At 32.1% G+C, this 13,794-nt stretch overlaps 3 protein-coding genes across 4 annotated transcripts; 1 reads left to right on the top strand and 2 right to left on the bottom strand.

Annotated features, from left to right (window-relative positions):
- Nucleotides 1-170: 170 nt before the first annotated feature.
- On the bottom strand, nt 171-3,875 carry LOC107018802 (glyceraldehyde-3-phosphate dehydrogenase GAPC1, cytosolic-like). The gene is made up of 7 exons (XM_015219380.2): nt 3,744-3,875; nt 3,283-3,433; nt 1,647-1,762; nt 1,460-1,559; nt 771-917; nt 623-683; nt 171-548 (listed from the first exon to the last, which is right to left on the bottom strand). Exons 2-7 carry the CDS (start codon nt 3,376-3,378, stop codon nt 259-261), a joined length of 810 nt encoding a protein of 269 aa, XP_015074866.2. The 5' UTR covers nt 3,379-3,433; nt 3,744-3,875; the 3' UTR covers nt 171-258.
- A 4,025-nt stretch (nt 3,876-7,900) lies between these two features.
- LOC107020508 (serotonin N-acetyltransferase 2, chloroplastic) lies at nt 7,901-8,726 on the top strand. Its single transcript, XM_015220901.2, has one exon. It carries the CDS (start codon nt 8,024-8,026, stop codon nt 8,594-8,596), a length of 573 nt encoding a protein of 190 aa, XP_015076387.1. The 5' UTR covers nt 7,901-8,023; the 3' UTR covers nt 8,597-8,726.
- An 8-nt stretch (nt 8,727-8,734) lies between these two features.
- LOC107020507 (ruBisCO large subunit-binding protein subunit beta, chloroplastic) lies at nt 8,735-12,791 on the bottom strand. 2 transcript variants are annotated; one of them, XM_027917152.1, is made up of 14 exons: nt 12,557-12,791; nt 12,346-12,467; nt 11,790-11,927; nt 11,618-11,713; nt 11,187-11,429; nt 10,872-11,106; nt 10,621-10,790; nt 10,432-10,509; nt 10,272-10,343; nt 9,944-10,048; nt 9,780-9,872; nt 9,582-9,674; nt 9,242-9,410; nt 8,735-9,145 (listed from the first exon to the last, which is right to left on the bottom strand). In XM_027917152.1, exons 1-14 carry the CDS (start codon nt 12,720-12,722, stop codon nt 9,099-9,101), a joined length of 1,827 nt encoding a protein of 608 aa, XP_027772953.1. In that variant the 5' UTR covers nt 12,723-12,791; the 3' UTR covers nt 8,735-9,098. The 2 variants fall into 2 exon arrangements, with proteins under 2 accessions (XP_027772953.1, XP_015076385.1); XM_015220899.2 differs by having other exon boundaries at nt 12,346-12,471; nt 12,567-12,790.
- Between the last annotated feature and the right edge of the window lie 1,003 nt (nt 12,792-13,794).

The following is a 13,794-nucleotide window of genomic DNA, read 5'->3' as shown; positions in this document are numbered from 1 at the left end:
CAGCCAGGATGCAGTCTAAATTGTGATCTCCAACTTGCCCTGTCATATAAACAAGGTAGGAAGTTGGTATTTGTAAAAATATAAGATACAAAGAAATTTTAGTATATAGAGCAAAGCATATGTAAAAGAACAAGCGAGTAGATTCAAAGATAAAAGGGGCAAGTTAAAACTAAAGAATACATTCAACATGTAAATAAAGATGAAAATAAGAGAAATGAAGTCAAGTTTGAAGGAGGGAAAAAGCGAAGAAAAATATGATCAACTTAGCAGGTGACAGCGTAAGTGTTCAAAAGTAAATGAGTTCAACATGATAGCAGCCTTGATTTCATCATAGGTGGCTTCTTTCTCCAACCTCACAGTGAGATCAACCACAGAGACATCGACTGTTGGAACTCGGAAAGACATTCCTGTTAACTTTCCATTCAATGATGGTAGCACCTTTCCAATAGCCTTTGCAGCTCCAGTGCTGCTGGGGATAATGTTGAATGATGCAGTTCTTCCTCCCCTCCAGTCATTAGCTGATGGTCCATCAACAGTTTTCTGGGTGGCTGTTATAAAATAAGTACTTAGTACTCAAGCTACAGAAGCTGTATTAACTTCTAATGCATAAAGCAATACTTACCGGTTATGGAGTGAACTGTAGTCATAAGACCCTCAACGATTCCAAACCTGTCATGAATAACCTGCAAAGTCATAAAAAAAATCATTTAAATTCACATATAGGCTCAAATACTAAAATGAAGAACAGGGCAAAGAAAAAAAAAGGGAACCTTTGCCAGAGGTGCAAGGCAGTTAGTAGTACAGCTAGCATTAGAAACGATGTTGAGGTCTGGCTTGTATTCCTTTTCATTGACACCAACAACAAACATAGGTGCATCCTTGCTAGGAGCAGAAATGACTACTTTCTTAGCACCACCCTGGTAATAACAACAACCAAAAAAATTTAAGCAGGTACTCAACACCAACTATTCAATGCAGGTAATCAAGCTAATGTGCAAGGAAATATGTGATAACCATATCAATCCAAGTAGTCAACACCCAAACATCATCGCATTAGCATCAATTTACATTTTTTTAAAAAAACTAATATAGAGACAATACAAACAGCGTACTGCAACACCTAGACTCCTGTCGAGAAAATACATAGAGAAGTTTTAAATTGCTTTCAAGATGACAGCATACTCTGTCCTTAAGTTTCCACAAAAGTTTGATTGGACAGGAGAAGAAAACAGAAGTACATGAGTAAAGCCTCAGAATAGCACCTTCACTAACAAATGCATACATAAACATGTACAAAAGCAAAAATGCAAACAAAGTTCGCCACATGGTTTCAGGCACCAAGTGTTCAGGCCATGAGGGATTATATGTTGGAGCGTCAAACTATGTATTTTGAAAAATCAATATTAGCTACAAACAGTAAGCCAAAATAAGAACGCTCTAGTTATTTAGGATCACAAACCTTCAAGTGGGCAGCAGCCTTGTCTTTATCAGTGAAGACTCCAGTTGACTCCACGATGTACTCTGCTCCAGCCTCAGCCCATGGGATTTCCTCTGGGTTTCTTCAGACATCCATACGATAAGTCCAATCAAGAGAAATTCTAATGCAGTTTTTCATATAATAATGAAAAGTTGGAGACATAATTTACCTTATGCCAAATACAGTAACATGCTTCTCACGAAAGAGAAGAGTCTTCTCATCCTTAACCTTGAGCTCATTGTTCTTCCATTGACCGTGAACACTGTCATACTTACACATGTATGTCTGCAACAAGCATCATATACAATACCCATCAACTTAACCCCTCAAATAATAACAGTAAACTTACACATGACCATGTATGTCTGCAACAATCATCATATACAATCCCCATCGACTTGAAGCCCCAGAAAACAACAGATCTACTGATATTGTAACTACTGAATATCACTATGTGAATTTCGCAAAGCATAAATAAAGGAAAAGTGTTGTGTTTAACCCAACACTTCTGGAAAGTGAAGAACTAAGAAACAGCCAAAGAAAAAAGAATTACAGGGTCAAAAACACCCTTTTTTTAATGACTGAGGTGCACTGATCCAGTTGAGCCTGTTTAATTCGACCTTTGAATTAGTTGTTCTTAGTTTTTAAAATAAATTCCTAATAAAAAACTCAATTAATTGATTTACTAAAAAGTTATTGGTGATGTGTTTCTATTGAATCTAATGTAGCATCTTTTTCACAATTCCCATCAACTATAGCAATTATCATAATTCGTGACAACCATACTATTGGAGTTCAGATGTTCTTTCTTCTTTTAAAAGGAAATGAGGAGTGGATTAGGAATCAAACCCTCACCAATTATGTGAAAGTTTAGTAGTCAACAACTAATCTACTAAGATTCTCACGGGAGTGCAATTCAATTCTTCTTTTGTCTCTTTTTTCAAGCAAAGGCAACAACAACCTTCAATTGCATTTTACGATGAAAAACGAAATAACAGTCTGAAAAGATTTTTTATGCAATAACCTCATGCCATTTTTATGGCAAGTCACTACACATCATTACATGAAAATCATATAACATGTTGAAGCTCTTGTGTCAAGAACACACCACTTCAGCTATAGGTGATAGGTCCATACTACTATTACATGAAATTCTTATTTGAAAAATATTAAAGTAACTAATATTTCACAATTCATACTACCTTAAACATCACACATCTAGAGAAAGTAGATCATCATTTGTAGTGGGAAAAAACACCAAAGCATATAGTCCTTCTTGTGGCACATTTTCATAGTCATAAATATTTGACAAAACACAAGAAAAACCTAAAATATAGGTACCAAGTGATTAACAATATGATAACTCAAAGTATTTCCTCTTGATAACAGAGAGGAGGAGAAGAGGTTCTCCAGAAAATTAACATGTTATATCCTCTGTCTCACAATGCATTAAACAATACTACATATGTCACAAGCCAATAATTTTACAAAACAATAAGCTACCTCTTCCAACACGAAATTAACTCTCAATCATATATCTTATAACCTAAATATATTCTCACAAGTGCCACAACAACTCATTTTTCTCATCATCTCCATTATGTCAAATTCTAGAACATTTACACATAATAGTCCAAAATCCAATAATTCAACACGTGAATTTCAGTCTCAATGGAAAATTTGCAATTATTGTGTCAAACAAGAATCAAACATAAACCTAAACTATCAGAAAAAAATTAGATGCAATAATAATACCCAGTTGTGAAACAACTATGAGAAGGAGCATGAGGGTATGTATCACTTACCGGCTCATGTGTTTGCCAAAAATCTGTAGGTAATCGATTTTGATCCAATTGATGCCACTTTATTTTTAAATAGAATTCTTTTTGAATTAATCTCATGAAAGAAGAAGATGTGAAGTTGTTGAACCTCCATCGTAGACATGCAATTAGAAATCTGCAAGACAAATTGTGCATTGTTGAAGGAGATATGATCTCATATGCAGAGGATTGTTGGCAGATGGAGGAATATGCACATCACAAACTTAATTTCAAATTTAGCCAAGAAAACAGAGATTCAGAGCAAAATAATAGCAAATATAATCCATGGCAATATGAGTAAGGGTTTCAACTAAAAGAAAGAATGAGAAGATAGTCCAAGCACATAATAACGATTACAACTACAAGAAGGAATAAACAACCACCAAAGTTTTGGGGAAATTCAAATATTAGAGGAAATCGAAGAAACAATTAGAAAGTAACCTTACCTGAGATGAATGGGGGAAAACAAAAAGAGATTTGCAGCGATCAAAGTAGAGAATGATGAAGTGAGAAAGTTGAAAGAACAAGTAAATGATGTGTCAATTGAAGATATCTCTTTGGAAGACACGTAACCTATAATGAAGCATTAAAAAGACTAAAATACCTTCAAATTTGAATTAAAAGACATCAAGCACACATGTTGAAACTAGCCTTTTCTATATAAGTAGTAATATGAAAGAAATTTACTCATAATATCAAATAGATCAAGGCTTCATGTTTTTTTTCTTTTAACATTTCTTTTAGTAAAAATGAAATATTATCTATATATAGTTAAAAATACTCGGTTGTTATGTTATCTCGATTAGTAGTAGTGATTACAAATAAATTATTGTATCGAACTAATTTATGTAAATTCATGATATTAGTTTAATAGATAGTAAGCTACAAGAGTTGCGGTTGAGTGGTGTATATTTTTTTATCCTTAACTAAGAGGTCTCGGGTTCAAGTCTGTGAGGAGTTCAAATCCGTGGGATTCCATTTGTTGGGAACAAAGAAAGCGCTTTACCCCCAATGTAAGATTTTCTGGCTCGGATTCAAATTTAGTCAAACTCTAATGTGTATGTGTTAATTATTTCTTAAATAGGTTAAGGTTAAAAATGAAAATTATAATTTAGAATAAAATACAGTAATATTCCAATAATCCAATCAATTTTTCCTCATTTGGAATCCCAAATTTATACAGTAATTAACTCGAATATCAAATTAAGCATATGTCATTTCATCTAGAATATTCTTTCATATTTTACTTTTTACAAAGTATAAATGTTGTTAAATACAATGGGTTCCTGTATCTAGTTTTTATTAATATATAATTTGGAAAAAGTCCTTGTCTGAGCAACAAACCTTCACGTTAGTGGTTGGGTAGGTTGATGATAAAATACTCAAACACCAATACACACACAAATTTCTCCGCTCTTAATTAGAAATTTCGAATTTAAATCTTAACATATAATTTTTTTCTTTTGTTAGAATGTAGAAGTATAGTTTCAAAAAATTAGTTTCACAATGCACGAAATTAAATTAATCAGAATTCATATAAATTCTGAATATCGAATAAAAGAAGTATCTAAACTACGATCATTTTGAAAATAATATTTATTTTCTATAAAAAATGATTTCATTCTGGACACTCAAATTCAACATCTTCATTTTAAGACCATCTCTAACTCACCTCTATTTTACTCTCTATTCTCTATATTTATAGAGTAAAATAGAGAATCAATTTTCTAAATGGTCATTCAGGCTAAGCGAATTGCCTTGAAATATCATTTATGTTTCATTTAGGAACAAAATATCACCAAACTATAACTATTTTCCTCAAAATATACTTGACATTTCAAAAGCATCACTCTCTCCTAGTTGACATAACATGTCATTAAAGTCTTTTTTTAAATAATAGACTAATTTAATTCATTAAACTCATTTAACTAAAATAATGATCATATTATTTTTAATTTTTTAATTAATTTATTAAGAATAAATTTTCATACTTAATTTTTTTTTATCATGATTAAACTTTTTATTTTTTTTATGTTATGAAGAATACATATTAAAAATGTACTACAATCTCATCAATTTTGGATACTTATAGACACATACATTCAAAAAAATATTGATATACAAATCATTCATGAATGCTAGTTTACATCAATTAATCATAAGTTATATAATAAATCAATAATATTAAAGGTCAATTAATTATTTCAAAAATAATTATTTTGGTGCTTTAAAATCTATATATACTTACAATATCTTTTTTAAAAAAAGAAAATAGCAAGTGAATAATATTTAAAAAAAATTAAATTTTAATCTTTATTTATCAGTATATTAATCTCATAAATATGTATATTATTGAATTAAGTTAGGAAATTCAATTAATTATTTGTTTATTTATTGATGTTTAGTTGTAAGAAAAGTTATAATATAATATAATATAATATAATATAATATAATATAGGATAAAAGAACAAAAATAAAAATAAAATTAAAAAGTTAAATAACAATTTTCTCTTTCTTATCAATTTTTTTTGTCAACCTTACAAATTTATTTAAATACTTTCATAAAGCAAATTGCTTAAATTTTTCTAGTAATTTAGTTAGGAACTTTAGAATTATCAGGTAATAAGTGCACACAGAGATATTTTCATTGAATTTTGTTTGGTGATAATATATAAAGTTACTAGATTTTTTAAATTATTTTTCTTATAATCTTCATAAATTCTCATGTAATTTATATATTTATTTTGTAGAGACATAAGTTTGATGAATTAAATAGGTCTATTATTTTTTAAAATGATGTTTTAATGACAGAGCATATCAACTAGAATTTAAGGGGACTTTTGAGGTATTTAGTATTTCTAATAGATAAAAAATATAATATTATTCAATTTCCTTTTTCTTCAAAAAAAATAATATGGGAAGCATGAATTGCAAAATACACAATTAGTATTATTGTGATAGTTAATCGACCTTTAATATTATTGATTTATTATATAACTTATGATTAATTGATGTAAATTAGTGTTCATAAATGATTTGTATATCAATATTTTTTTCTAAATATTCAAAATTGATGAGATTATGGTACGTTTTAAAAACGTATTCTGCATAACATAAAAAAATAAAAAGTTTAATTATGATAAAAGATTTCAAGTATGAAAATTTATTCTTAATAAACTAATACAAAAATTATAAAATATAATATGACCATCATTTTAGTTAAATGGGTTTAATGAATTAAATTAGTCTATTATTAAAAAAAAGACTTTAATGACATGTCATGCCAACTAGGAGAGAATGATGATTTTGAAGTGTCAAGTATATTTGAAGGAAAATAGTGATAGTTGAATGATATTTTGATCCTAAATGAAACATAAATGATATTTCAAGGCAATATCTTAACTTGGATGACCATTTAGAGAATTGACTGTAAAATAGAAAATGAACTCTCCAACCCCTCTTCGTTTTGCTCCCTATCCTCTATTTATAGAGAAGTGAATGATAGTTCTCCACACCTCTCTATTTCACTTTTTAGTTATTTTAATATTATTTATGTTGTATCATTAATTAAGTATTATTATTTGTAGTTAATTGGCTAAAATAATATAACATTTAAAAACATATTATTGACTAGTTACTATTTTATCCAAATTAATAATTTTTTATAGTCACTTAAAATATGTAATTTCAAATTATTTTAATATATTATTTATATTATATGAGAGTATTGATTAAGTTTTTAATAGTTGAATTATTATCTAAGTAATATAACATCTAAAAAACATACTATTGTTAAGTAATACTATTTTCTTCACGAATTAACAATTTTTAAAAAAAATTGTCATTCCAAAATATTTAATTTAAAATTATGATTACTTTTCACTGTGAAGAATACACAAAATTTGCATAATAATTCAAACAATCTACTTTTATGTTATAGTGATAAATTATTAAACTACACTTTTTGATGAGCATGAAAATACTTTTTGCAATAGTTCAAAATGGAATAAGGAAAGTAAATTAGTACACGAAATAATTGAATACAAGATGAAATTGATAATTTAAACAATTTTTAGCTACACATAAAAAAATAGACAAAAAGTTACTGATTTTGAACTCTGTAATGCATTAATAGAGCATTGTGGGAGCAACATAATAGTCTTGAAGGTCAAATATTTATGTAAATTTTAAAATTAAATTTTGCATTATTTATCATGTAATTGTATTTATCAATGATTTCACTTTTATTTGAATTGTTTGTTAGTCTATGTATTATACATAATTATTGTTGTAATTTATTTTATTTAGAAATTTAGAATAAAACATAATTTTATATTTACTGAAAAATTAAAAAGAATAAAATTTATATTACACAAAATTATAAAGATTATAGGGTAATTATTTGCGAAAAGAAGAAATGAGAAAATAAAAATGAAATAGAAATAACAATATAATATTGAGGAGAGAAAAAAAGAATATTATTTAGAAAGTAAAATAAAAAATTGAGTTAGAGTTAATTGATCGAAAAAATAAGATAATTTTATATTTAGAGAATAAAACAGAGGACAGAGACTCAAAATCTACGTTTTCATTTTAAGAATGAAAGAGTGTGCAACACTTGTGCGGTTTGAGTTGCATGAGAACCACACAAAAATCCTATCTAGGTAAACTCATCATTTTCATCTCTCTATACCCCTCTTTCTCTTCCTACCTTTCACCATGAACAATGCTTCTGTTTAACCCAATCTCCACCCACTTCACCCCCAAACCCACCGTCCACCACCGTAACCTCACTGTTTTCTCTCAAATCCAACCCATTCCCATCCCTTTCACCACCACAAACCTCTCGATCTCCGATGAATCTCTCCGTTCAAAAGGATTCAATCTCCACAGTACAATCACCGATCTCAACCTCGACCACCTCAACTCCGTCTTTGTAGCCGTAGGATTTCCCCGACGCGACACGGAGAAAATCCAAATCGCATTAGAGAACACCGATTCACTTTTATGGATCGAATACCAGAAAACAAAACGGCCGGTAGCCTTCGCCAGAGCCACCGGCGACGGCGTATTCAATGCGATTATCTGGGATGTTGTGGTGGATCCGAATTTCCAAGGGATTGGATTGGGGAAAGCTGTGATGGAGAGATTAGTCACCAAACTGTTACGCAAAGGGATTACGAATATTGCTCTTTATTCGGAGCCCCGAGTTCTCGGGTTTTACAGGCCTTTGGGTTTTGTTGCTGACCCGGATGGGATCCGAGGTATGGTTTATTCTAGAAGAAAGAATAAAAAATAGGTGACAATTTATTTAATTTTATTTTTGTATTTTATTGATTTATGAGTAATGTAATTATTTGTATATTTTGTGCATTCTATGTATGAATTATTCACACAAAATCAAAATCAAATTACTTAGTAACTGCAAATGATTCTATTTATAATAATATTAATCGATAGCATAGAATAAATTGCTAGCATAAGAAGATCATTGTGTATATATACATTTGTTCAAAATGCATTTTCTGAGCTTTAAGCAAAACATCTAACATGTACATTCTGCTACTAGCTAGCAAGTAATCCTGTTGTTTGATGATCCGGTATTGTTCTCTTTGGAGATATGAGAAACTCGAATCTGTCACTTAATGGTGAAAATGATCAAACTTCTTCATGGTAGAGGTTTTCGTCATCAATCATGGAAGATATTGTTAGAAGTTGGCATCGTTACGATGAGCTAGTAGCTGGTACCTTCTTTAGCTCCCAGCAAGATAATTAGCTTTTATCTCTCCTTCATGTCTGGATTAAAGACCAGTTGCCTTTAGACCTGATAGACCAGACAGCCTTGAACCTACAAATCATTTAAGCGATAGAAACATTGGATTTTGGGAGTTAAATATCAGACCAAATACAGAGACATGGAGAGAGTTATAGAAAATTTACTTACTATAGTTGTTGGTAGGACGAGGAGTCCCTAAAGTTGGCATTGGCGGCGGCGGTGGTGGTGGTGGTCTTATTTGTCTAGATACTGGTCCGGGGATGTCAATGACAACGGCATCTGATATCAGGAACGTCTTGGCAACTGCTGCTGCATGCTCCACGCAACATCTAACAACCTGTTTCACGATTTCAAGGAAGTTTATGGTGCACTAACAGAATCAGACTTGTTAACCATCGCTAAATAGAGGAGTCGAGGAATATGTGTTGGAAAACAGAGTTATGTTTTGTAGTATCAGTTAAGATGTTTGATTCCCTCACCTACCATACTAAGAGATGTAGTATCTTACCTTTGTAGGATCTAAAATTTTGGCAGCCATCAAATCTTCGTATCTGTCTCTTGCAGCATTATATCCATATTTCATGTCATCGACTGACAATATCTGCAATTATGTTAAAAGTTCAAGTCTACCACCAGATAACGTATTCCAGTTTTGAGTTTAACAAACTTTAGTTGGCTGAAACAAAGACGAAACATTCAGAGCTACCTTCTCTACAACAATGCTCCCATTTACACCAGCATTCTTTGCTATCTGTTTTGCCGGATAGGATAGTGCTCTTTTGAATATATCAGCTCCTATCTGTGAATAATTCGAAATGAAAGTCACTTTCAGAAAAATGGAACTGAGTAAGAACAATCTAGATTATTAACCTTCTGATCCTCATTGTCTAGCGTTTCTTTGATAGCATCCACCTTTGATGATAGTCTCAGCAGACAACAGCCACCGCCCACTACGACTCCTTCCTCAGTAGCAGCCTGAGCAGGCAAAGTAAAAAAACTTGAGAAATATTTGATAGCACCCCCAGAATTGATCCTAGGAATGAGACTTTACGCTATTAAAAGTTATTATATAAAGTAATCGGATGACAAGTGGCTATGCTTGTGTCTGATACTTCAATGACAAACAGAAAAATATAATCATAATGGATCACGTATAATCAGCCATGGCGTTTAAGTGGTGGGAGAAAAGGTAAATTACCCGTGCTGCATTGAGCGCATCCTCAATCCGTAGTTGTTTATCTTTCAACTCAACCTGTGTTTGTGCTCCCACCTACAACTTATACAATCAAATACACCGTGGGTATCAAACACATTTTGTAATATAGATTGACAAGACGCGGAGACAGATCTTTCGTTACCTGAATGATGGCAATACCACCGGATAATCTTGCAATTCTTTCGTTCAAGATTTTCTTTTGGAATTTTTCTTCTGTGTTCTGCAAAAATCAAACTGCTGAGATATTTATGTGTGTGTGTTAGCTCTAACACTACTTCTAAGTCCGTCCACAAGACTTGTGAATCTATCAGATGTAACCATAATAACACACCTCAACAAGATTTTGTATCTGTGAAACTCTCTTTGAAACAGCTGTTCGAGTATTTCCATCAGTAACTATCAGTGTAGAGTCTTTCGTAATCACCACCTTTGAAGCACTGCCCAACAAGTCCTTGTGGGCATTTTCGAGAGTCAACCCTATGTCATCTCTGATCACAGTTCCTGCAGAGACATTGAGACTAAATGAAATGAGGTGATAGATATACAAGAAACTAACGATTTCTGCTTTGCATATGTCACTACCTCCAGTCAAGATAGCGATGTCATCTAAGTAATGACTCTTGCGCTCCCCAAAAGATGGAGCTTTTATTGCAGCTACCTTTAGGACACCCCTGAGCTTGTTCCTAATCACTGGAGCCAGAGCGTCTTGTTCAATGCCCTCTGCGATGATCAAAACCGGGTACTTCTCCTTGACTGCATTGTCCAAAATTTTAACCAACTCCTTCGGGTTTGAAATCTTTTTATCAACCAAAAGCAACTGCAACATAAGAAAATTCATGCACTATAAAACACCTGATATACAACAGGCACTAGTGCTTAACATAAGAAGTCTCTTACCTTACAATCGTGAAGCTCGGCAATCCTCTTTCGTCGATCAGTTACAAAATAAGGTGATAAATAACCACGATCAAACTGCATTCCTTCGACAACTTCTAGATTGGTTTTAGTAGAGTTCCCTTTTTCAATTGTGACAACTCCTTCTCTTCCGACCTGTCTAAGAGCTTCCGAGATCATGTTCCCGATGGCATAGTCATTGCCAGCACTAACAGCCGCAACATCTTCCAGCTCGTGATCCTCAACCTGCAAGTTCGATGAATGTCAAAAGACATGTTGAAGATAGCACAACCTCATACATCTTGGATAAATGTAACAGCATGGTGTACCTTGATCTAACTCAACCTCAAAAGAAAGCTGCTTTAAGCATATTCTTGACCAAACGCTTATGTCTCTCCGTCTAATGTACAAAAGTAATTTAAAAGGGGTTATACCTCTCTGGACATCAACTTGAGCTCAGAAATGAGGGCTTTAGCAGTTTTCTCAATTCCACGAGACACTTGGACAACATTTGCGCCCATTGCAGTAACCTAGACAAAGATACTAACGAATCACCAGATATAACTAAAATACGAAAGCAGATTATGTTATTCGTTCTATTCAAACCTTGACACCTTCAGCAATCAGACCTCGAGCAAGCACTATAGATGTTGTGCAACCATCACCAGCAAGATTATTAGTCTTGGCACCAGCTTCTCGAACCAACTTTACTCCGACATATTCCAGAGGATCGTCCAGCTGAATCTGTAGTGAAAACAACTTGTAAGAACATGAAGCACCACTAGTCCAACGAAATCAACAAATGTGTTTTGCTTTTCTGTAACTTGATAACATTGAAATACCTATTCATTTACATATTCCTAAGTCACATGAATTCCCAATATAAATCAACACTCATACTTAGCCTCAGCTGACAAGTAAGCACTCTAATTTTGTTTATAGACACCTGAACTTGGTCTCAACTGACAACTAAACAATCCAACTCACCCTCAACCCCCACTATATCTCGTGAACACCCAATGCTGATGGGTAACATAAATTTTGGATGCGTCTTGACAATTATTTTGTAAGTTGAAGTGTTCAACTGACACAATGGGTACGAGTTGAGGTATTTACACGCGCATACTCATAAACAATGCTTGTAAGTTGTAATGTACCTTACCTCTTTTAGAACAGTTTCACCATCATTAACAATCTTTGGAGGACCATACTTATTTCCAAGAACTACATTTCTTCCTTTTGGACCCAAAGTTACACCAACCAGCTCTGCCACCAAATCCACACCTGCCTGGACAAAATTTCAATCCAAATCAAAATCTTTAAATTAAAAAAAAAAATTAGCAAAAATTCAAGAAAATAAAGAAAAAAAAAACCCATAATGACCAAAAGCTTCTTTGTTGTAGAACCATCATGATTAAAGTACAATTCTTTAGCCATAGCTCTTGTGTTCAACATAGAACAAGAAACCCTTTTAGAAATTCTGTTTACTGAACCATTTTTCAAAGTAATTGTAGGTAAATGATTCAAACAGCAACTCATTTTTTTTGCTTTTTTTTTTTTTTTAGCTAAAGGCTACTGAATAGAGGGATAAGAAAAGATATTAAATGAAAATATCAGTCACAAATATAAAAAATCTGTTTTTTATTTGATGCTATAAATTATGAGCAGATAAAATATAATAAAATTTGGGCCTGTAATGTTGTGACCCAAAACAAAGAAAGTTAAAGGCCCATTTGGGATCTTTTTATTATTTTGTCTTCTTCTTCTTCAATTTAGTCAGACGACTAAGAGAGGGTTGCTCAGGTAGTAAGTCTTGCACCCGCCAACTCTAATATTAAAATAACGAGTTTGAGTCATTAGGAGGATAAAAATGTGGAAGCTTTTAGGAAGGGTAAAAAAAAGAATGTCATAATTGTTCATTGTATACAATAAACAATGTATCCATATATTTTTTCTTGGTAAATCTTTTTACGGTGTTTAGTTGGTGAGTAAAAATGTATCATGTAGACTCTCATTTTTATTATGATCGTGGTGTTCATTTCAACTTGTGTGTAATACATTGACTAATTTCATGGGTCATGGGGTACCTGCACGTCTCACCTATACAAATACCGTAATAACTCTATTCAATAATTAAGATTTTGACACATGAAAAGAAATGACCTAATATTTTATACTTCGCAAGAATTTTTATTAATTAATGATATAGGATGTATCCATAAGGCTCTTATTCCTTTAATACAATAAGCAAATTTGTATTGATTAATAATTAGAGAGGTGCAATGAATTCAAGTTCTCATATTAAACAAGATCAAAAGAGTAAAGTTGTTATATTAATCATAAAAAAACAAGTAGTTACATAAATTAAAAGCAGTAAATACTTCAAAATTTAAGGCTAGACGCCTCTTCTTTTTTTAGTTTGTTATGTGTTAGGTTTTCCTTGTTCATATATCTTGCATTTTTTAAAGGGATAATGCCCAAGTATCCTCTCAATCTATGCCCGAAATCTCAGAGACACACTTATACTATACTAAGGTCCTATTACCCCCTGAACTTATTTTATTAATAATTTTTTACCCCTTTTCGGCCTACGTGGCACTATCTTGTGGGC

The sequence above is a fragment of the Solanum pennellii genome, chromosome 5 (assembly GCF_001406875.1).
Source record: "Solanum pennellii chromosome 5, SPENNV200".
Lineage (NCBI taxonomy): Eukaryota > Viridiplantae > Streptophyta > Magnoliopsida > Solanales > Solanaceae > Solanum > Solanum pennellii.
The sequence above is the reverse complement of the archived record's forward strand: the minus strand, read 5'-3'. Positions and strand labels throughout refer to the sequence as shown.

Bases quoted from the DNA above. Each gene is read 5' to 3' on its own strand.
- LOC107018802 (XM_015219380.2), bottom strand. From the start codon at position 3,378: ATGAGATTAATTCAAAAAGAATTCTATTTAAAAATAAAGTGGCATCAA. The intron at 1,763-3,282 runs GTAAGTGATACA...TGCTTGTTGCAG, and splicing joins TTTGGCAAACACATGAGCCG to ACATACATGTGTAAGTATGA. The intron at 549-622 runs GTAAGTATTGCT...ATTTTATAACAG, and splicing joins TACAGTTCACTCCATAACCG to CCACCCAGAAAACTGTTGAT.
- LOC107020508 (XM_015220901.2), top strand. From the start codon at position 8,024: ATGCTTCTGTTTAACCCAATCTCCACCCACTTCACCCCCAAACCCACC.
- LOC107020507 (XM_027917152.1), bottom strand. From the start codon at position 12,722: ATGAGTTGCTGTTTGAATCATTTACCTACAATTACTTTGAAAAATGGT. The intron at 11,928-12,345 runs GTAAGGTACATT...TTTTCACTACAG, and splicing joins GTGAAACTGTTCTAAAAGAG to ATTCAGCTGGACGATCCTCT. The intron at 9,411-9,581 runs GTAAGATACTAC...ATCGTGAAACAG, and splicing joins AAATTTTAGATCCTACAAAG to GTTGTTAGATGTTGCGTGGA.